This window comes from Etheostoma cragini, chromosome 15, assembly GCF_013103735.1.
Source record: "Etheostoma cragini isolate CJK2018 chromosome 15, CSU_Ecrag_1.0, whole genome shotgun sequence".
In the NCBI taxonomy this organism is placed as follows: Eukaryota; Metazoa; Chordata; class Actinopteri; order Perciformes; family Percidae; genus Etheostoma; species Etheostoma cragini.
The window spans coordinates 14,360,410-14,384,760 of record NC_048421.1 but is presented as its reverse complement, the minus strand read 5'-3'; the positions used below and the strand labels follow the sequence as shown (position 1 = coordinate 14,384,760).

The following is a 24,351-nucleotide window of genomic DNA, read 5'->3' as shown; positions in this document are numbered from 1 at the left end:
TTTTACAGCACTGTCAAGTCAAATCTGGGCCACTGACATGGCTGCCTGCCACCTTAAGCTAGCCGTCTCTACCATATGGAAATGTGGTAGTCTTCTCCACAGGCTTTTTTTTCTCTGTGTAAGAGGTGCTTATATTATTAGAATTGGCCAAAAGAAAGAAGAAAAAATCTGACCACATTCTTTAACAAAGTCTCTCCAACTTTACAGTTCTTAAATCCCTGAACCTTCCCCTCAGGCAGCATTGCCGTCTCTTTCATCGCGTCTGGTCCAACACTTTCTTTACTCCATTGTCTCTCCAACATCTGCTCACAAACAAGTTAAAAGCAGTTCTCAACAGTGTATCTGTGCATTTTTCCTCCCTCCTTCCCACTTTTCTCTGGACTCTGTCTGACCCTTTGTGACAGCTTGTTAAGTTAAGTTAACATCCCTATGAAGAGGTACAGGCTGACTTGTTCTGCACCAGACTAAAGTGTCCCATAAATGGTAAAAGAGATGACGTCCTCAGAGCCAGAAGGCACAGCAGTGTGACATATTGCTGCATGAGAAAAAGGTGATGCCCTGCACACAACACTCTACTTCCAGGTGATGTTAATACACTGCAAGTGGCCTTTTACCTGAGCCACTCCAGCACGCAAATCACAAGAATGAATAAGTCATATGTTCGGAAAACTGAAATTATGTAAGTCATGACTCACCAGGCATAAAATAAGACAGCGAGAAGCCGGTTCTGTGCTGCCAGAGCCAAATCACAAAGACACTTGAATTTGGGTACATTCACCCCTGCAGCTGGTCTAAAGCTATCCACAGGGGGCTAAGCCAAGCAAGGACAGCCACCAAATCCCAACCACTATATCCTCATTAAAATCTCTCCTAATCTCCTACTTGATTATCAAAACCTGTCTATTCCCTTGATAGAAATTGGACACTCAATAACCAGCCTTTACTGTATATTATTTTAAGATTGTAGATAGAATGGTATAGAATGGTTTGTGACAGTGGAGAGATCCATGCATCTCAAATTGAATTAAACATCATATATATAGAACAAAACAGACAAAATCTATGAGCTTGAAATCTATGATTTGGGAGACAACAAGAAACAATATAATTCATGGAGTCTGTTATTCTTCTTAAAAGGGAACTACAATATGCTTTACACTTCAAAGCCTCTCTCTGTCTCCCTGGTTTTGCTTTTCTCTTGGCAGTGAGGTAAAATAAGTGACAGGTTAGTATGACTGGTAGAAACGAAGAATTCCCCTTATTCACCATGACAGCTCTGATCTGACTATAACTGTCAAAGTGAGGGTGGAGAGGGAGTTTGGGAAACAGAGAGAATAGACAACTTTTTCACTCTCACTCTTACTTCCTCATAGCTTCCCCACCATCTACCAGTGAGTGTGTATAGGCCTGCTGAGGATCTGAAGAGGATGACAGGTGAAATAAGTGCAGATGGCAACCGGCCTAGGCAAACATGCACCAAACATTCACCAAATGTTCAGTTTGAGACGCAGCTTACAACTGAAGAATGGGGGGAGGAAGAGGAGGAGTTATGTTGACACCAAAAGGCTTCATGTTGAGAATGTAGCTCATCGAAGAAATCAGAAGACTAGGGACGAATGAGGGAAGTGTGTGTTCAGAGAGAAAAAGAAGGGGTGGGAGGAGTTCAGCTTATGCGTAAAGACGGAGTGCGGGTGAGAAAGGGATTATGTGAGTGTCCACCTGTTAAACTATTTAAGCACATGCGTTTGCCAATTCTTAAGTGTGCAATGAAGCGTACTTTCATGTCACATGAATTCCGGGTACTGCTTTTTGGACATTTAGACTAAATTATTACTCAGTTAATTGAAAAATCTTTCTATTTGAAAATACAGGAATGAAAAGGCAAAGAAGGATCAAGCAATCAAACATTTACCTAGCCTGGCACTCAAGCAAAAAGCTCAGCCAAGGAAGCTTCTTCACTCAATACTAAATGATTTCAGGGGGACGAGATGAGATAAAAATATCCTGGCTGCTCTGTCCTTACTTTGCAATGTAGTGTTTTATCATTGCTGGCATTACCACCGTGGTTCATAGAGGCAATGAGATGAGGTTTACCTTATCTCCCCGTGTCAAGGGGCAGGCAGGGACAAGAATACATTTTGCTGAGGATCATCTTAGAGGCAAGTCCAAGGGACTCAATGTACCCATATGAGGAATAAAAGTGCAGCGTGTGTGTCTCTAAAAACAAGTGTGAACAATCCTAGCATGTCTTGTCAAGATAGATAAATGAGCAAAGAAATACAAGTGTGTTTGTTAACAACAGCAATTAATTAGGCGATTAAGGGATTAGAGAGAAGGCCAATGCAATTATCCCAGAGAGCTTTCTTAAGACACCATGTAGTTATCTCAGCAACACAATCTGGGATTGCTTATCCAGCTGATTATAGTCTCCAAAATAATCTCACATGTTGACATCCATCAAAAGGATTAGCCAGTACTTTACACAAACTGGACATATATAGAGTAGTACAATTATAAGGGTTTTTGTCGTGTTGAAGGACACAAGCCAGGTGTGGTGCAGGTCATCTCACCTTGAGGACAGTGATGTTCCAAGCGTAGCTCTCCATGGCCTTTTGAAGTTTGCGGCCTTTCAGACCCTCCTTTGCTCCAATGCGATGCAGGTCCTCATGGAAGTCCAGACCTGGACACAGACACATACACATACTGTACATTACATGTTAATACACATTATAAACTTTATATCAGTAAATCTAAAAACAAAATTAAGTGTACAGACACTTAAGGACTTTACTTCACATAAACCTAATTACAGAATTTGGCTTTGTCTAATAAGTCTGTATTATCTCTCGTTATTGTAATTTGTTTGCCCCAAACCTAACTGTATGTGTATACGTGCACATATAGATGTAGATATCTCTATTGTGCATTGTAGGAAGGTAGCCAGAGCACAAACATATTTAAATAAAGGAGTTTGACAGAGAGTGCATACCTCAGACAAGGATGGACAATCCTCTAGATTTGTTCTTTTAGACAGATATGAAATGGCCAGACATCAAAATACCTTTTTAACTTCCAGTACAGTAAGTCAAGATAAAATACCAAAATGTTTTTAATAATAAAAAAATACTTGAAAAGGTTTCTTAGTTCTGCACATGGATCCAAATCCACGAAGTTGAAGTGAAATCTGTTAATATGAATCGTATCTATCTAACTAACAAACCAAAAACATAACGTACCTAAAGAAGGTATTACTAATACAATATTTTGCTTGCTTTTGGGTTATTTTATTTCATTTTTGCAGTGTGCAACACAAAAGTATGCAGAACAAAAGAAATCTAGAAGTTTACAATACAATGTGCTGCATTGCTAATGGGGATAAAATTGAAGTCATGAAACGCAGGCTAACCTTTAATTAGTCTATCAGTAGATCCAGCTTTCTTTAGCCCACACAGACCATTACTAATCTTCTGGGCATTAGAACAAACTCCTCCTAAAGCTGAATGTCTCTGCCTGCTTGCCAGGCGGTTTCTGACAACTGACCTTATGCCACCCCAGCTTTGATTTACTGCAAAGACATTGAATACACATAATATGCTAAAATTCACAAATATACATCATTAGAAGTCATTTCTCCCTCAGCTCTTTTCAGTGACTAGTAGGCAGATACCTCCACTTCCACTGTTGTCAGGAGAAGACTTTCATTAAATTGATTTTTGTTGGAGAGCAGGAGAATTACATCAGCCCTGTGGCAGCCTGTTTTTTGAAAATAATTCTACACTCAACCCTTGCTCAAAGGGAATAGATAAGAGACGGTTTGTTTATTACTTAAGGGGCTACCGGAGGAGTTTTGGGGTCTTTAGTAAAAAAGAATTTGACCTTCCCTTTGGCAATAATACATTTTTCTATGACCCTCCAAAATGACTGGGCAAAAGGCATGACCCCCCCAACAATGTATTGATGCCTACTGGTTTGCACTTGGCAAAGATGTACAGATAGCGCTTGCTTTTTTACAACCTTGACATACATGATTAACCTCTGCCATTCTCCTCTTACACATTACACTCCACAATGGTGGGCATGTCAGTAGATACTCACTTTAACATGGTTGTGGAATCAAAACAAGTACGGAAACTAAATGCACACTTCCTGCATTACTTCAAATACTAAATTACTCCTCTAGTAAACTGGTATTTACATGAAATAAAACAATACAACATTGGGCCATTCAACAAAGCCCACTGGATAATAATAAATTCAACACATGAACTGGTTGCTATGGACTTGTCACTAGGCTTCTTAGTCATTGTATATTTTAGCATAGAAAGCTGCTGAAGCTGAACATTTTCCAAGACTCCATTTCTCTGACAAGCGTCAATCTGGGAACTTGCATACTACCACTCCTTCCTTCTCAAATGACTGAAAAAGGCTGTTGTTTGCACAATTTCACAAATAATCAACAGGACCGACAGGATACTTGAGTTGGGTATGGCTGCAGCCTGGAGACCTCCCGTCATGCCCTCTTGCTGCGTTTTGTCTGCAAGCTTTGACTTTTCAAAATAAAAGATTGCGTCGGGTCTTCTATGTTTTTGGACATTGGTGTTTTAGATGTTTTTTAACTAAACAGTATCGCAATCATGCTAATTAATACAATTATTTGTTCAGCAGATTTCTTAGTTGCAACTCGATGCAAAGCAGTTGTGTGTTTGTTTACATGAGCGGACGGGATTTATACAGTTTGGGAAATTGCACGGTCTCTACAAAGCTACACAGGGAGGGACCCATCTGCTAGCGATGGGGGCCAAGACTGAGAGCTACATGGAAAAATGTACCCCAAACAAGCCACTTCAAAATGTTGCTGTTTTCATGAATATAAAAAGTTGGGCGACCCTCCCCCCTAGACTAAAAAAATTTTTATGACCCTACCGTCAACAAAGAATAAAAGACATGATGCTCCCCTATTTTCCTCCGTTGGTCCATTCCATAAATACCCAAGTGTCTCTAACATGCATATGTTTTATATGCATGTTAACATAGGTTATTGAAGAATACAATTCTCTGGTTTAATATTAAATGAAAAGGACATGCTCTAATTTGTTTTAGGAGTCAGGTGCACTAAAGTTAAAAGCAGTTTTTCAAGTTCAGACCAAGCTTGTGCAACATGAAGCAAAAGCCAGTCATCAGAGCAAGTCTGATAATGTCCCAGAGTAACACAGAAGTTCTGTAAGCTAAGATACCAGTGAGTACCACGTCTCTCTTTGAGAGAAGACCAGCCAACACTTTCATTTAAAATACAATGATGTGGACCATAGACACCAAAATATGATGAGGATGCATACATGAAGTGGATGCATGTCTACAAATCACATCAACGTAGTCCAACAAAAATGGGGGAGATGATTTTTTTGTGTAGAAATAGCCAATATTTTATCAGTTTTTATTACAAGTCGTAGGTGTTCTTAGAGCTTCTTGCAGAATATTAAAGGAGCACTGTAAGTTTTCAATTGCAACATAAACAGAATCAGCAACATAATACAGCACTGTGTCATCCGCATACCCATGGGCATGACAGTTTCCTAAAGATTAAATTAAAATATTGCTATAGATGGTAAAAAGAACTAGACCTAAGACTGAGCCCTGTGGAACACCTGTTGTTATTGTTAATAATTCTGAATTCTTCCCACTTTAACAGATTGTTGTCTCCTTATAGGGAGTTCTTAATAACAACACTAATTACAAGCTTAAATATTAAAGCCAAAATGAGCAGCTCTGTAAGAGCAGCAAATTATCTACTGTGTCAAAAGCGTTGGAAAGATCAACAAATAGTGTGGTACAGTGCGTCTTTTCTATTTAAATCTAAGGCTGATACAATGTCATCAACATAACAGCATTTGTAGTATTGTACTGAAATGGGCTTAAAATGGAGGGTCTGGACAGAAATACTTTTAATTGATCATTTCCAAGAACTATGACTGGCATGGCAGTTTGGATATTGGTATATGGTTGTTGAGAATGTATTTATCACCTTGCTTATGTAGGCGTGCAACATAAGCCATTGTCAAAATACTGAGAACTCTGTTGGAGATTGAAAGATTGAAAATATGAGTTATTTGCTCTGAGATAATATGGGCTGAGAGCCTTAGAAAGTAGGGGTCCAAATTGTCCTCTCCAGTAAATTTCCTGGGATTGATGGTAAGGAGAGCATTTTTAACTACACTTGAGCAGATAGGATCAAGGGTAAATATATGCTTTCAATAAACAGTGAATACATTGTCATCAGTTGGGAGGTCATCTTATCCACCATTCTCAAAAAGGTGTACAGCAGCAACAAAATGTTTTGCATGGATGTGCATCTGTTTCTGAATTGTCTGAAAGCTGTCAAATCAAAATGTGCACATAAAAAAAAGTCCCTCTCATACAATTCAAAGCACCACAAAGATCAGCGTAAAGAAGAACATTTAAACATTTAAAATATACCACAAATGTAATTTCAGAAACTTGACATATTTGTATGCTTGACACTCACCACAAGAATATTTTCCAAAATAATCTAAAGCACACTTAAAACAGATCAAGAGGTCAAGAAGTAAATACAGAAAATTTGATCTCTGATCATTCGGTGCACATCAGACTCAACCTTGCAAAAAAGAGCCAGGACCTGTTATCCTTTCAGATTGATCTCAGGAAAAGGTGTGCGTATGACACGTAGTGCGCCGTTATTGGCGTGTTATCAAGAAGCATACTCTGTTTTTAGCGTGTTTATCAATGCCGTTTGGCCTCCAATGAATTACATTACCTTGCAATGGCATGTGAATTTACAGGACTTTCACTTTCACCCAGGAGAACGGGGATTGTGTCCCGCGTGTCACGTTTCCTAAAGTCAACCATCGCTCTCTTCTCGCGATAAGACGGAAATTGGCATACTGTACGTTTACGCCTGCTGTATACAGCGTTGACATACAAGCGGATAGCTCAAAATGCGTACGAATAACATGCCACTCAGCTTAAGAAAGTCAGCGTGTGTGTTAACACAAATTCACGTCATGTTGCTTCTTTAATTCCCATATAATTGGTAGTGTAAGACCACTGCAGAATATCTCTTTCTGTGCCAGAAGTTGTGTTAACAGGGTTTAGGGCTGATTTCATCTTGTAATCTGGTGTAGTTAATGGACTGCTGCTGGTGCAGAGCTGAGCCAAAGTGATCACAGGACAAGAGGAGAAATGCAGACACAGAGCTGAAGAAGAGATGAAATAAACTGGAGGCGACCTATCGCAATACAGCCTCTTCAAGCTTTTAATTTCCTAATTATTAAGCATTTCATTCCCCCAACAGTCACAAAGTTGCTGTTCCTTACTATCACTTAAACCCATAGTAATAAACAAAATGTGGACCCAAAGGCGATATGGGATCCTATGCTTTGCTGAGAGAGAGAGAGATAGTGAGAGAAAGAGAGAGAGCTCTGAGAAATCAGTTCTTAGACAGACAGGAGGACTGAGGGGACAACACATCTTTTTTGAGTCGACACACACATGCAAACACGAACACACTCTCACACCGTTCAATAAAGCCCTACAGTCTCTGAAAGGTTGTTGTTGCTTTTGTAATGAACACTGCAGCAAAAGCTCTTATCCTCCAAACACACATGCACAGAAAAAGAGACTACAGGCAGAGAGAGAGAGGAAGGAAAGTAAATAATACAATCAAACAGAATCTCCAAACAGGATCTGATGAACAGTAATGATGAAAACAAATATGGGAAGGGTTGAGAATGAGTTTCAGCCAGATCAGTCATTTACACACACACACACACAACACAACACAACACAACACAACACAACAACAGTATAAACCAAAGGAAGATTCAGGAGGGATATGTCTTTATCCCTTGGATTTCCATGGTTATGGAGTGAAATCATGCTAACAAAGTAGGAGTGGTAAGAAGAGAATATTTGTATGGAGGGGGACTTCAATAAATATGACACAGTTAGTCTTGCAGAAAGGCAGCAGCCCCCAAACTAATACCGTGAGCTTGCCCCTCTTCAAGGTAGGATGCAGGGCTATATTCAAAAAACACCTGAACGTCTCACAACCTAATACACAGAGATGCATGCTATCAATACATTAATTAAGCCCAGCATCTATAGCTCTGATGAGTTCATCAGTCAAGTTTAAAATGTTCAAAAAAGTGCTGAAATAATTGAGAAAATCCTTTTGGAAGCTAATGGAGCAAATGACAGGAGAAGGAGTGGGAGTTGTGATCTCCATACACATACAGATTAGATATGCATGCAGACACATAAGCTAGTGTACAGGGTATACACACAGACACAAACACACAGTGGTAGCATCTGGAGGTGCCACATTGTGCATCCCAGCTGTGTATTTGCTTCCCATTAGCGGTGTGTGTGAGATGGCAAGCCATCAATAGTACCCAGGGGGGATCATCCAGCACCTCTCCATTCTTATCAACAGGTCAGCTTCACTGCCCAAATTAAAACTGATTAGCTGCAATAATGACCAGGCGTAAATTGAACACAGGAAGGACAGAGGAGAGGGGAGTAAGAGCCACAGTAACCCCCAAGCTGTTCCTTATTGCTTTTTCTCTTCTCCTACTGTGTGAGAGGTGAATCTGTCAACGTACCACTCATTCCACGTTGCTTGAATTTAAAATGGAAGGCAATTTAGGAGGTAAGATGTTAGTTCAGGTCACTCATTTCAGACTGCACGTCATTTTGAATATGGCTTTGTTACAAAAGCGTTTTTTCTGAGAGGCGGGGAACACTTTGTATGGCGAGGGCTAACATGTCAGGTCCAATCAAAGGCCACAGCCACAGCCACAGCCCCCCCCCCCCCCCACCCACGCACACACACACACACACACACACACACACACGCACGCACGCACGCACACGGACGCACGGACGCACGCACATGTCTTTCTCCAAAGCTGACAGTCTATCCTCTAATAGCACCTTTTTACCACTTCCCAGTCATTACACCAAAATTATACCTTTGGCGTCCGGATCAATCATAAGGACAAAACCCTCAATTCTATGCAAATCCACCAATTCCTTTGTTGTATGCCTCCACTCTCTTATTTCAAGTCTGTGTTCAGTCTGCTGCTATTGTCATCCTCAGTCTCTACATAATCATATGGCTTATAAGATGCGTTCTAATGATTCAGTGCTTGTCTTAGAGGCAGATTCATGCTTTGCCTGTCATCACAAACAAAGATGCAGCATTTTGTTGTGGGTCATGAGTTCATCCCAATGTTCTCTGTTGTGTTTCTGCTCTCTAAAGGATAAGGAATGCTTAGAATGAACTAAGTCCCAAGCTAAACCAGACCAAGACAACAGAATGAGGGAGAAAAAAGCCCATTTAGGGGAATGGATTGTTGTTGTGTGTAGCATTTCAACTAGTAAACTTAGATTGAAGTCACTTAGCTCATCCTTCACAACCTTTCTACTTGTTACGTATTCAGCATCATGAAGGTCAAGCAGATTTTAGAGCAATTTCATACACATTCTCCAGCAGCTCTGCCATTTTTATGAATGAAATAACACAATCCAAATAATTCCCCTTATTAGGCTTACGTTAAAGGTGCTCTAAGCAATGTCACACGTGTTTTAGGCTAGAACATTTGTTGTCATATACAGCAAATCTCCTCACTATCTGCAAGCTGCCTGTCCCCAGTACAAACTGTAAAAAAACACAATATCTGTAGACGTTTCAGGGTCTGGGGGGAAGGGGAGGGGACAAGATGAGGGGGGAGGGAGGGACAAGCTACGTATACTTTGAACGTCAACAAGAAGTAACGTCACCCAACATCGCTTAGAACACCTTTAATATGACTATTTTGATACATTAGATTTTTCCATTTGCACTAAACCATGCAGTTGAAACTAGACCTCAAACTTAACGGGACCATTCTTAGAGAATTCTTAAGTCATGCGAGGAAAAGCAGCAGTAGATGTAGAGATCCCAGGAACTGGATGAGACAGGAAGCAGATGGAGGGCACAGAGAGCACGCTGTGTAGAGGAATGGGACAAAAGCGTCTACATCAATACATGGAAAGTATTTACTTAGATTATTTTGAAAGATCGGAAAATGTAGATTTATGGAGGCAGTATGAAGCATTACAATTTCTCCATCAAGCATTTCTCCTGTCTTGAAATCCTCTTAATTGATATTCAAGCATTGTAAGCACTAATACAAATTCATATTTGCATCTGTAATCATGAATGGACAATATTTTATAATGCAGTTAGACTCACTCAGTTTTGTATTCTGAGCTAATCTTACTTTATATTTCCTTAGGCTAACAGTGTTACATGTAATTTCAAGTCTAGAACTGTTATTTCCCAATTTTGATTTGAGGCAATAGGTTACATTATGTAGCTTTTTTTTTTCTTCTTTTTTTTTTTACACATAACAAGCTAAGTAATTGGATTTTGGAAAACAGTGCTAGGGCATAATTTTTCCTTTCTTTTTTTAGGGCTCACTTATCGCAATAAATTTGCAACCACTGCAACGCATGTCTGGAAGCATAAAATCAACAGACATGACAGATATGTACGTTTGACACTGGTGGCAGTTTGGATTGAGGCATGCGTGTTAATGCTGGGGGCAGGGGAGTGGCCGATAGGGAAAGTGCTATGTTGGGCATGCAGCTGAGTCTGCCTCATTGTATCATTATTACATAATGCTGCACTTACGTAAAAACCGTATAATTCCAAATTTAGGAATTTCCATGTTTTCCCTTCAATTGGTTTTTAAGGATTACATGCTGCTTAAGAAAATGCTTTAACCCCAAGGCTTTTAAGGCCTGCTTTTAACAAGCATACTTGCAAGGCACAAAACCAGGTTAATTTTCTTACTGGAGCTCTTGAAAATTTGACATTTTGGAAGTCCAACATTTTCAGCAGACAGCAGCAGTAAGCTGAGCATCAGCCTCTGGTCTCCAGCTACAAACACAGCTGTGTGTATAGCACTGGCCGTGTGTGGTTTAAGCTCTGCACAACTCTACAGTCATCTCTTTTGAAGATGTTTTCAGCTCTGCGCTGGGGAACCTTAGAGGCAGGGGAAAGCTCTGTGATTGAAGCCCCAGCGTTCAACCTACATTCCTGGGTAACTGTACCGGACGGATACCAGCTTGGCTTGTTGTGGTGGGGGTGAGTGAAGCATATGACTGCCTCTGTGTGACACCAGGGAGTAATGCTGGGCATAGTGGGCTTCAATTGGCTTATCGGCCTCAGGATATTGGGTTGACATGTGCCATTGAGTGAGCCTCCCATGTCTACTTTGGGTTTGTCATACACAACAACACACAAACACAACACAATAAACCAACAAATGGCTTTCCAAGTTTACACCAACATTGCAAGCTCTATAATAAACCTGAATAGGTAGGTTTCACATTTGCTTTTTTTTTTGGCTGCCTGCAGCAAGAATGTGAAATGCAAAATGAAGATGTCAGTATTCATACTATGTGCTATTTGAGGACCTCTTCAGAAGTGGCACTGCTGCGTAGTACAGAAGCGAAGCAAATGAGGAACAATTAGTGCTGGATGTCACAGAGGCTGGAGAAGACAAGCCACAAGATTTCTTGATTTAAAGCCATTTCTCTCCTAATGATCTTTTTATAGTGAATTGTATCTTACTTTTTTTTGCACTAAAAGGTCAGACCTCTTACATAAAGCACTATTTTTTTAAACGCTGCATTGACAAAAGGCTTTTTTGCCATCCCTCCCACTCTCCTCCTCTCAAAGGAGGTTTGTGCTCTCTGTCCTCTTTCTCCTGTAGCCCTTTGTTTGTGTGACTGGCTGATTGTTTTCACCTGCCCACTGACATGATAACTACTTGGTGCCGACTCACTGATGATGGCCTTTTCTATCGACAGCAGCCACTGCTGTTGATGGAGATGCAGTAGCAGCAGATACACTTTGCTCATTTTATTAGGTAGGAGGACACATAAAAGGTTTGAGGGCTGCAGATGCGCAATCTTACAGTGATTCATCTGGATTGTACAGCAGAGCAGCTAAAAATCTCCTCAAATGAATTTGTGTTGCTTTGTGTTGTATGATCTTATGTTATCTTAATAAAAAGAAAGAAATAAGCCAGCACGGTAATTTAATTTGTGCCTGATACAGTCATTAACCTTCCAGTAGCAGAGTGATCTATCTTTTCCCGCTTTGTTCCATGGTGCTGCTGCTATATTTTTGAAATGTCCGAAATTAAGAACATTTTCTCAAATCTGTATCTTATACAAAAATGTTCACTATTTTTGCAGGAAAACCAAACTCATCAGCTTAGATCACATATGCAGTTATGATCAACACACTCTGAATGATGTAGAGAATGAACGGGGATGTTGCAGATGAGGACTTTGCTTATCCCATAATGCAGCGTACCTGCCCGTTGGGCTTGTGTGAGCTTTGAGTAGACGACGTCAGCCGACTCAATCAGTGTTCTGCTGGTTTGAATCATCTAGAAGACAAAGAAGACATGTAGTTAATTTGCATCGGATCACAGCAACATACAGGCGTCATACCTGAAAAACCTTAAGCACAGGCCCAGCCAAACACAGGTGAAGTTTAAAGTATATACTGTAACTAAAAAGCAAAGAGCAATACCAAGAGGGAAACACACACAAATAAATAGCTGAAGAGGCGTCTATCTTGCCACATTGTTAGTCACTGACAGCAATTATTTGGGCTGAGCTTTTTGCCGCTGTGTTTACAGGCACACTAATAATTCAGCTTAAACACAATTAACGCAATGTAGCTGTCATGTAAATGTCTTTATTTGATTACTTTAATTGAGGTAAGATTATAATCAGAGGAAGCAATTTCTTTCCAATTAATTGGCCATGTAAACAACATAGTTCACATTTATTTTGCCTTGTGTACAAGTAAGAGAGAAGCCTGGATAAAATCCATGTGAAAAGCTGTTTAGTATTACAGCAGTATAAGTCCCGTGTTTTACTCTTTCCAAACAATCTAAAAAACATGGCCCTGGGTTAGACTGGACCTGTCTTTTAGACTATATAAACTGTATTTAAGCTTTCAGCTTTCACCTCGACTTTTGCACGTGACCAACACAACACTGTGTAGTTTGAGCCTAAACTTCATCCCACAGGCTTTAGAAGAGCAGCTGGACCAGCCCTACAGCACTAAGGAGGAAGCTAATGAAGTTTCACACTTATTGTTAGTAGGGAGACAGGGAGTGGACTCTCATCCCGTGTGTGCATGTGCATGCCTTTTCTTGTTTTACTATCCTTATGAGAACTATAGTGGGCTCACTTTGGACTGGCCCTTTGTTAAGGCAGAATCTTTGATGCCTAATACATTAAGTATTTGATGGACTTACAGTACATGTCCAATAATTTATTCACCAACCCCTAAATGGTTGTGAACTGTGAGTTGTATGCATACTGTATAAGTGACAGTTGTGGCAATAGCGAAAGTAAGACAGAGAGCAAATCTTTCAGCAAGAAAGAGTCTTAATAGCAACATGTCTTAATGCTGCACTGCATTCTGGTCTTGAAAGTCGCACCTCTGCTTCTACTGTAGCAGATTACTTCCAGTGTGACTGTTTTTTGTAGAATGCAGTCAATGATAGAAATATATCCCTTTGCAAATAAATTAATGTATATGTACAGTATGTGTGTATATGAGCTGGTAACGGAGTTCCAGTGTGCTGCTGACGCTATGTTCTGCTAAGGGTAACAATGCTTCTGCCCACATGGAGGGGGGGGGGGGGGGGGGGGGGGGGGGGGACTGAGGACACGCACAGCACACTAATATCCTACAGTAAATGGCCGGGTGTTGGCAGCCATGAAGTCACATGTACTTACACACATGTGCACACACACTGGGTCCTCTGTTCTTGAGAGGGGAGTGTGCCAGCAGGCACAAAACTACAGCTGACCAGGCCCTAAAGCCTCAGTACAAGATCATAGGTTACGTACATACAGTACATTAGTTTCTTACCTTTATGCAATAATATCTCCCTTGAAAACAGCCAACCACTGATATATTATTTACATTTGCTGGACAATTAACAGGCCAGGAAAGGTGATAAGACCTGAGAATGCATGTTCTAACTACTACTAAAACCCTAAAATATGGCTTCTGGGCCCCGCATTTCTCTCCATCTTTTTGTGGAGTGGAGCGTGAGAGTTGCTCTGACAGTGCCAAGCCTTCCGTCAAGTGCGAGGCCTCATAAAAGCCCAGACAGATTCTATTTGGAGCCGCTTGCTGCATCTGTCCTGCAGGAGCACCGACGACCTGAACAGCGTGGACCCAACAACCTTGTTCCTCGCTCATGACCCAATTCACCAGCTCCCAACAAGCCTCACAGGAGGGGAGGAAGAGGGGAGAGGAAGCAGTGGGTGATAAATAATTACAGACAGTCCTCTAAACCCCTTTTCGGGCCGTGCCAATGTCAAGTGGTGAAAAATGCAGTGTTCTTTGTAATAGAGGAGGCAGGGTGGAGAAGGACATGCTAAATTATACAATGAGAATCTGCAGCTTGACAATCTGACTGGTCAAATAGGTGGTTTTAGCTATGTTAAGAAGTCTAGTAAAACACATCCAGCTGTGCAAATACGTAAATCAAATGATAAGCAAACTAGCATTAGGGAGTACTTTGGACATCTTCAAGTGATTTGGCATATTATCTTTACCTGAAGTAGATATTTAGAGAGATGTTACACACTTTAATAGGTTTGTTATTGTCTCACATGAAAACCGTATAAGATGCATTTAAGTGTGTATGTATACGTGGCGTGCATACTGAATGTGTACTTCAATATGGATTTTTAAAAGGGAATTTCTGAAACATTTGTTCAAAAGATTGCTCATCTGTGTATTACCATACTCAGTCTAACACAACAACAGTACAAAGGTTTCTATTTTTCTGACGGCATCACATACACTCTGTTGTGTATATGCAGATTATTTACCATGTCATAGGCGTTGAGCACTTTGCGCAGCAGCTCAGGTACAGGACCCTGAGCTTCCATGGTGGGGTAAGTCTCGCTCAGGTCCACTGTTACCTTCAGTGACCGCTCACTGTTCATCAGCCAGGACGACATCGTCAGGATACACTGCTTCATGTTGGCCGCCGGGGTCAGGCCACAGAGCTCTTTGAAGGACACCATGGCATTCTGGGAAGGCAAACAGACACAGTGAATGAAAGCATTTTGGGTATGAACTAGGGCTGCTTTTTTTTTTTTTATTATCATCGCCATACTAACTTGCGCAATAAACACATTGTGAAAAATTGTGACAGATTGCAAAAAGACACTCAGCGATTCTTTCTAGGTAAAGAGAGTATTAGCAGAAAACTGCACTTGAACATGTAATTGTCATTTTTAAGAAATGGTGCCTTTCGTGTTGGAAATCTTGTTGAAAGTAATTTCCATTCCGTTTTTTTAATTCAACAAGCATTTTGTTTTATTTCAACAGTATACTAAATGCCACAAAAAAAGCAGAATTGAGTCTATTTTAATATCAGTTAATTCAATAGTAACATTATTGCATATTTTTCTCATATTGTGCAGCCTTAGAATGAAAACATAAAAAGGCGTAAGTAAAAATAATCAATTCTGCATGCCGCATTTGTGTCAATTAATTAACCCTTGTGTGGTGTTCATATTTTTGTTACACAGCCAAAAATACATAAGATATGTTTACTTTAGCTCAATTACCAATGATATAGACATCATTTATGGTTCATATTTGCCATTTACCCCTGTGAGATCACATTTATTTTGATCAATTTCGTTTTTTGTGAGAAAACAAGGGAATTCAATTATAGAAAATTAAAAAGAAATATAAACACAATTTTTTATCATTATGGGTGCTTATTTCTGACAACATAAACAGGTGAAAGTGCTTGAAATGTAACAATTCTTTTCTTTTTATGGGAATAGCAGGTGCAGAAAGACAACATAGTTTCATAGCACCTACAATTAAATACACTCAGGTCCAGAAGACCCAAACACCTCATATGTAATAGGTATGAGTAGGGTTACAGAAAATGAGCCAAGGCCAGTGAGTTGGAGTTAGAAGAAATAATTTATAGCATAATTTGTCTTTTAGCAAACATTAAAAATGCATCCTACAGACCCACAAGGGTTAATAGATGTCACTCATCTGAAGTTCCTCTGGGAAGCGGCATCAACTAAACGTGTTAATGTATACCAGCATAATTAAATAAACCTAAATATTCTGTATGGCTCTGAACCTCTAAACTGTCACTACAGTAACCAAAGCAACTAAGGCAATCTAAGGCAGGGATCTGGATACTCCCCTCAGACCAGAAAAGAGGAAAGATAGCAGAGTGTGTTTGTCTTGGTGACACATCTCCCATAACGTCAGTCTGCTCATTCAACAGCCCAGAGGCTCTGGAGCCAAACTTCTGACCACAGCCTGAAGATCCAAAGTACATTCAGTCACTCATCCTTCTCTCTTTCTTCGTTTCTCTTTCGCTTTGCTCGGCCTCCTCTACACATATCTTTGTGTTTGTCTTTCAGGTTTCGCTGCAAATATCAATCTTAAACTATAAAAAAAACAAGTTAAATTACCCAATCGTTCCCGTTTCTACATGGACCACTGACCATGTTAACTCTCTGCAGCTAGATAAATAGAGAAATCCATCTCAACAAGTCCTGTTTATTTAATCTAGTACTGATAGCTTATCTTATTTTTCATAAGGGGCAGCTGTTGCTCAGTTAGTTGAGCGGGTCTGCCATCATTCACAAAGTTAGTAAGTTGAACCTTGAGCTCATCCTCTCCCCACTGTCCTTGAGCAAGACACTGAAGTCTAAAGTGCTCCTAATGTTTTTTGTCAAACCTATAAGAAAAATGTGTTTCTTACACCTTCAGTTTCAAATCAAAAAACCTAATTTGGCATGTTCACACGGGTAGGATTTGGAACCAAAACAAAGAACAGAATGTGTTTTTTAATTTACTATCCAGGCAGATTTTGGCACAGCCATCATTGAAGCCTTATACTAACCTAAAATTGGTTAATAGTGTCATGTCTCTCCCATTTGATATTTTTGCTAAACTCTCACAACAGAGCAGATGCAAAGTTTTTGAGCTGCCAGCCGGCTTTCCGGTCCACCAAAGCCAGAGTTTCTGAAGGTCTGGGTTAGAAAGCTTTGCAGCAACAACGCAGCTGCCTCTTCTTCTGTCAGCTTGGGAATTTCAGCCACCAAACAAGGCCCACTTTTTCAAATGGCATCCCATCAGTTAGCTTGCTTAAGAGATAGACAGAAAGGACAGCATGACAGAACGAGGTGAGAGAAGAGTGAGGGACAGTGTAAGAGAAGGTATACTCACTGGCTCTTATTGGAAAACTGGCATCTTACCAAACAGAACTTCTCTGTTATTCGGAGGGTTATTAATTGCTCTGCTGATTGGCTTTTACTACATGGTTCCCCAAGCTCAGTCTGAACTTGGAAAAACTGCTATTAGTTTAAGCGCACCTGACTCCTAGAACAAATTACAGCGCTTTCTTCAAGTCAACTCAATTGTGCTTCTTGGACAATTTAGAAATCTGGTTTTAAAACTTCTACTTGTAACTGCTTCACATAATTGTATTTTCTTTTGCATCCATTTTATTCTAATGTATTTAACAAATAATTTTCCAATTCTGAATGTTTTGTCTTCCTATATTTCTTACGATTGTACTTTCTGTGTTGTTGTTCTGTATTTGTCTTTGTAATCTAGCTCTATGACAGTGAAAATGAGGGTCGACCCTCAATGTTCTCTTGAGGATAAATTAAGGTTAAATGGGAAAAAAGCTGTTTAGGCAGAGGCATGAAGAACAGAACTTGAAACTGCTAAGAGTGAGGGTGATGATGAGAAGCACTGGAAACACAATGCAGGTAAGAGAGCATCAGAGAGAATAAGAGTATCATTGTTGGTACTTGGTGAGTCCGTCCACACACTTACTACTCTGCATTGTGGGAACCAGCTGTCTCGCTGGGCTAGACCTCCAGGCAATCCACCCGACCACCCCCTACCCCAGAGGATGTGCTGTCACTGCGGGGTCTGACCTTCCTGTAGATGGAGAGGGTGGCCACGGGATATAGTAGCCATTTGTATGCTGAGCCTCAACCACAGTTAACACCTCTTGGGCCATTGAGCACCGCCACAGGAAGAAAAACAATAATGGAAGACGGACAGCTTTGGGGCTCTGATTTAAAACCCGGTGTGTGAATGCTTGAAGACTACGAGCATGTCTCTGTGTGGTCTGAGCCGACGCTATTAGCATTTATTATACTTTGTATTATTCCAGGCATGTTTGTATGGGACTACATGTTTTTCGATAATTGTTGTTCAATAATAGCTACACCGTTTCCAAGCCATGGTGTTAAAAAACACCAATGAGAGGCTTGTGTTTTTAATTACTCCCTTCCCCCACTTTACTCCCCTTCTAACATTCCCCAAATGAGAGCTCCGTGTCCAGTTACAACGCTGCTTTTGTTTCTCTCTCTCGTCTCTCTGGCCCACAGTATTGAGTGGTGGGGAATGTGCCAATGATGGCACACAAACACTGTTCAGTTAATAAAAAGAAACTCCAAGCTGGCAGCTCTCCTCCATCAACACTTAAGGTTCATGGGCAGCAGCACTCCTGAAAGTCTCCCACAGAAATAAACAATTTGTTGACTAGATCCACAGATAAAAATATGGCAAACAAATCATATCTGCCCACTGGTCAATGTTCGTGGATCTCGTTTGTCCTTTAATAGTCAAACATACTTATTATTCAAAGCAGACCACTTGAAAGCTTTGCTGTTGGAGGATAAAAGGAGTCTTACAAGAGCTTAAAGAGTTAAAATACCGCTTTTGACACACATCTAACGGGTGTGTGTGCACTGCTTTCATGTATAATGTTGTATATTGTGGCATTACATCTGGGATTTTTGTGAGTAAAAAAGGTATTTTATTTCTCACGTTAATGTCTAACTTTGGCTTTAGGAGTGGCGAAGCTTCCAGAGCTGGTTGTATCCTTGGGGGTTGTTGGCAAACGGTCCTGCTTCTGCCCTCCAGCTCCCTCTAGATAAAAGGCACCAGGCTCCACACAGTTGGCCTCTACACAGCTTTCACAACTGGCCTTTTTACATTTAAAAAGGCAAAGGCCTTGTTCTTCATTTATAATCTTTAAAGCTTTCCTCCCAACTTCACCTCTTTCATTTAATTCATCAACCCTCATCCCTTCATTTAAAAAAAAAAAGAAAACATTTTCATTTCAAACGGTTGTGGTGCCAGTCATGTTTGATCAGGTTAAAAGACACAGATTCTCACCCAATTTTATATATACTGTATATATTTGAACAAACATTAGTGTCAGCTGTCACACATGCTCATGTTACTAACCTCTAACCTTCCGGATCAATTCACCTGCCGAGCAGATACAAATTTCTCTTTTTTATTAGGGTCTGGGGAGAAAAAAATGATGTCCTCTTTTCAGACCATTGCCTATTTCCACAACTGAAAAATGCATGCCACAGGTTCTCCAATTGCATATCTGCTTATTTAGTTTGGTCTGTCTTTTGTTTGCTGTGCCATTAGACTGAGGTTACTGTCTATCAGGCCGATAGATGGACAAACAATGGTATTTATAACTGTTCTGGATACATAAAAAAGGAATGTGCTACATTAGCTCCTGGAGGAACACATGTATGTCCAATTATGTGTCTTCCATATTTCCCAGCATTGGCTACTCATGAAAACAAGACACCAGGTTACAGGAGATATCAGGTTTAGAAAGGACATTAGAGAAGATAATCAGTAATCAGATTTGTCAACGAAATCTTTTGGCCACTTGTTTTCTTTTTTTTCCTTTAGATAAGCACATACTCAGCACATAAATAATCGTGTTTGGTTACATGAAACACTTTCATATAAAATTTAAGAAGGATAAACAAAATAATTGCATCTTTCATTTATTTTTATAATTTTTTTTTTTTAATTTAAAATAATTCTATTAACACATTCTTTTCCACAGGTTGACAAAGCATTGTTGATGGAGTTGTGTCAACAGTGTGTTCAGCACTATTATTTTAATATTGTTAGCTTTCAGAGGACAAGAGTCTGCCGCTCTAAACTGACAACCAAACGACACCTAGCTAGGTATCCACTCACTGGCTCTCCCTGTGTTGTAATTTGTAGAAGGAACAAATGAGAAAAGCTTTGTATCACACCCTTCAGTCATCACAAAAAAAAGATACATGCACTGAAAGACTTCTGCTACTGGTCTTCATCCAAGTATACACCATGGTTACTTATCTTGTCTTAATTTGCTCATCTAGAGGAGTTTTAAAGTAATGCACTTAGTGCCTAGCAACCCAGTCCTCTTCCATGGGCAATTATTGTTGCTCATTAATGATTACAATATTCATAAACATGATAATTTTACAGCACTGTGACTCTATTACCACTCTCTTATACAACATAAATAGAGCACTATTAGCAACAAGCCTCTATCCAAAAGAGCAAGTGGAATGAGTCCAACCAGAACCAGTTACATCAGTTTTCACCTATAAGCAAGAAAAAGGCCATGCAGTTTAATTTGGTGGAAAAGGCAAGCCCGTCTTTTCATATCTTCACCTAAAACCCAATATGTAGATAATTGGGTTTGATAATAATCATTCAAAGTTAGTACTGGGAAATAACGTTAATTCAGAATAACATGTAGATGTGCTGTTAAGCGTACCAGGGTCTGCAGAGCATGAACATCAACAATTTTGATGATCCTGCTATCTTTACTATAGCATTGCATTTTCCCAAACGTCTATTGTATGTGCAGAGACTTTAAAATGTTCTATTTGGATCCAAGTGTCTCCAGCAAAGCCTCAAAAGTTGTTTATACCATAAAAAAAAAATTGCCAGATTTTCTTAAGAACAGATCTGCAATATTGCCATAGTCATTTACAGACTGAGCACCCAATCTACCGAAAAGAAAAATCAAGTGCTAAGTCTAAAAAAGGTGTAGCTTTAAAATGATAGAGAGAAGTAACTGGTGGATAACCAAATCCACTTCATTGAATCTCTGTGTTGCCATTGTTTATGAGATAAATAGCATTGCTCTGTTAGACTAAAATGATTTCATTAAACTTTTGGATCACCATCACACTAATCAAAGAGATCTATGATATTAAGTACTTGTTCTGAATGTTTAATAAGATGTTTCATAAGCATTTCACCAGAATGTAAAAAGTACTTCAAACAGAACTCATTTCATAAATACTTTAAGTATGTACTTCCTTACCTGCACATTTTCTCTGAGGTCTGTAGCCTCCCGGAGGGGCTGTGTAGAAGCTCTGAAGAGCTCGTCCACTACTTTGATCCCTGTAGTCTTGGTGGTGGTGTACTCCCGGGCCTTTCTATTCTTCCTGACAGATAGACCCCTCTTATGTGCCTTTCCTCCACCCCGCCTGTTGGTGATGGCTACATGGACAAACAGGGTGGTGTTTGGTAGGAACTCTCCCATTAGTGATTGTAGGGGGACATGTCTATAGCCTGGCTGTAGGCACTCAAATGGGATGGTATACTGGCCAATGAACTCGTCTCCAATGTAGTCGTCATCAAGCACCACAAAGCGCAGTACTGCAAGTTCTGGTAAATTAATCTGGAATTCAAAACTCTCATCAAAAATAGGATTGTCACCATTCTGGGACACAGTCTTGGTTCTTTGCTCAGCACAGTCAGCTGGAATGCCATGGATCTCCACATATATGTAAGGCTCCACCACATCACCTTTAGCAGCAGAGCCGCGAGGCTTGGGCAGATTCTGCCCACTGATGACCTTAATGTGAAGAAGCTGGGCAGACACCCCTGGCAGCGAGTCCCGAGCATTGGCACTAAAATAGGACACCTCTTCCCTCATGATGGCTGGCCGCAGAACATACCCACAGTTTCCATTCTGCCTGAACCAGCCTAGGTTAAGGTCCATCATCAGGCCTGGTGTCTGGTAGTTCATGGCCACAATCTGACAGCCACACTTCCAGAAATCCTGGGGGTTCATATTGCTGGCATCAATTCTCATAGGTGTGGGATATACCCTGGAGAGAAAGCGCTTGTTATAACAGACAAATTCCTCTGGGAACTCATTGGCAAACCTGTTTGCATCAACCTCATTGAAGGAGCATATCTCCCAGTATTTTTGGTCTCTCTTAGAGATCTCAAAGTCCCTAAACTGGATCGATTTGCAGAGAGATACAAGATCAGAGAGCTCCCTACACAGTCTGAGTCTCCTGTAGCTTAAGCCATTTAGCTGGTCCTTTTCATCAGCTCCCACTCTTCGAGACATTTCCAGACCCTCTTCCTCATCTGTCACATCACCCTCATCAGTGCAGTTGGGTGGTAGCCTCTTTCCCTTAATGAGGATTTTACCTTTGAGTTTCTCAGGGGAGGGGAGGTAGTTTTCCTCCTTGAATGGGGGTTCAACATACAGCTTGTCCCCAAGAATCTTCTTCATATGCTGTGCTATGACCCTCTGCTGGGGGATTGAGCAGTGGGTCACTAGACAGAGAATCAGGGGATACTCTGAGCTCTCAAAAGCATATTGGTTTATAATGTCCAGGACTTTAGAGAATGCTAGATGTGAGGCTACAGAACTACCCACGTACACCACTGGTTCATTATCAGGGCCATCCCATACAATGACCTCAATGCTGCGACAGCCCATTCTTAGAGCTCGGATGTAGCTGCTGATGTCTGACGAACCCCAGAAATGGTCTTCCAGAAGTGAGGCATTATGTGACGAGTTGATGTAATAGTGGGACAGAGGCTGGGTCATATCTTGGCACACACGTTTGTGCTGAGGGTCAAAGATGTGGCATTCAGATGAGAGGAGGTAGTGTGTAAACCCATCAATGGAGAGGTAGGCCCTCTCCCTCCCTTCGGCAGATGGCTCAAATTTCTGAACAATATCCCTGCACATGTCCTCCGTTACACCTTCCACACCCTGCTCCACCTCCACGAATAGCATCAGATCTTTACTGTCCAGATACTCCTTGTTGCTGGAGAACTGTACCAGTAGAAAGAAGATCTCTGGCCGTGTGCAGAGCTCACAGTAAGCCTCCACAAAGGTGTCCATGTTAATTCCCTCTCCATATTGGTCTTTAGCTTTCTGGAGTTCCTTGAACTTCAGCTCTATCCTAGACTCTTTCATTCCAGGGTTGAGCCCCTTGATGATCTGGGTGGCCCTGAATAGGTCTATGTGTCCTTCCTTTTCCATATCTGCAAGTTCAAACACTGAGCCAATCCAAGACGTTCGTAGACTCGGTTGACTGGATTCCACCATGTCTACAGTGTGCCGGCCATAAGACACCAGATACCTCAGGCCCATCACCCAGGTGCTGACAACATCTGCTGTACTGGCTACCAAATCTAAGGACTCATAGTTATCCCCATAGATGATTGAGAAGGCACATTCATCAGGGAACTGATCTGAGAGACCATTGCTGCGCAAAACTGGTGTTTTCTTTCCCAAACGAACCTCCTTTATACCCTTGATCTCTAGTTTGGCCTTTTCCGAATCCTTTTTTGATGGCTCCCAACGAAGCCAGTGCATGTCTGGATCCAGCAGGAAGTAGCGGTTGTACATGCGTGAGTTAGAGCGCACCTTCTTCATCTCACAACCCTCCATCATAAATGCCATGCAAGCAGCTGTGCTGTTGATCTTGCGGTCATTCGGCATTGAGCTGAAGGACACCGTTTTCTTCCTCACCTGCCTTTGTTTGGAACCATCCTGGAAAAAGAATGGGATGGGGGAGGGTTGGGGTAGAGAAGGTTTATTGGTTACACTTTGTATCTATATTCAGAAAAACAGTAAACACCACAGTAAGATTATGATTAGCTGAGTTAACACATTTATCATTGAGTGGATTTACACATAGATACTTGTGCACTAAAAAGAAAAATCCTAAATCGAAACACAAGCTGTTACGCTGGACATGATATCCGGGAGTTGAACTGGCATCTCTCCAGCTACCAGTCCACACTCTGTACTTGGGTCCGTACTTGTACTTTAACCACCACCCTTTCAGTCCCCTACCATACTCCCTACAGACTAAGCTACTGTTACCCTTAAAGTAACTTAATGTGAAGGCAGAGTAACTGCTGGGGTTTTCCCTTGAGACTAATTGTAATTTGCAGTAAAGCATGAGGTCCGTTTCTTTTTTGGACTACTTGCTGTAATGATAGGGTACAGAACTTGAGATACAATTTTGGCTTGGCTGAAGTCAGAATGATTTCATCCCTCAAACAAAGTTGAGGGCTTTAAATTTGGTTTCAAATTACCTTTTAACTGCAAATGAGATGTGGTTAAA

The 24,351-nt window shown here is 40.7% G+C and overlaps 1 protein-coding gene across 2 annotated transcripts in view; it reads right to left on the bottom strand.

Moving 5' to 3' along the window:
* Window positions 1-24,351, bottom strand: part of si:ch211-210g13.5 (inactive phospholipase C-like protein 2) — a 63,770-nt gene that overhangs the window by 2,620 nt on the left and 36,799 nt on the right. The window contains exons 2-5 of one of the 2 annotated variants that reach the window (XM_034894756.1): window positions 21,288-23,771; window positions 14,965-15,168; window positions 12,410-12,485; window positions 2,571-2,680 (exon numbers count right to left, since the gene is read on the bottom strand). In XM_034894756.1, the coding sequence (XP_034750647.1) occupies window positions 2,571-2,680; window positions 12,410-12,485; window positions 14,965-15,168; window positions 21,288-23,771 (2,874 nt within the window). Of the gene's footprint in view, window positions 1-2,570; window positions 2,681-12,409; window positions 12,486-14,964; window positions 15,169-21,287; window positions 23,774-24,351 lie in introns of both variants that reach the window. The other variant, XM_034894757.1, reaches the window with a different exon arrangement.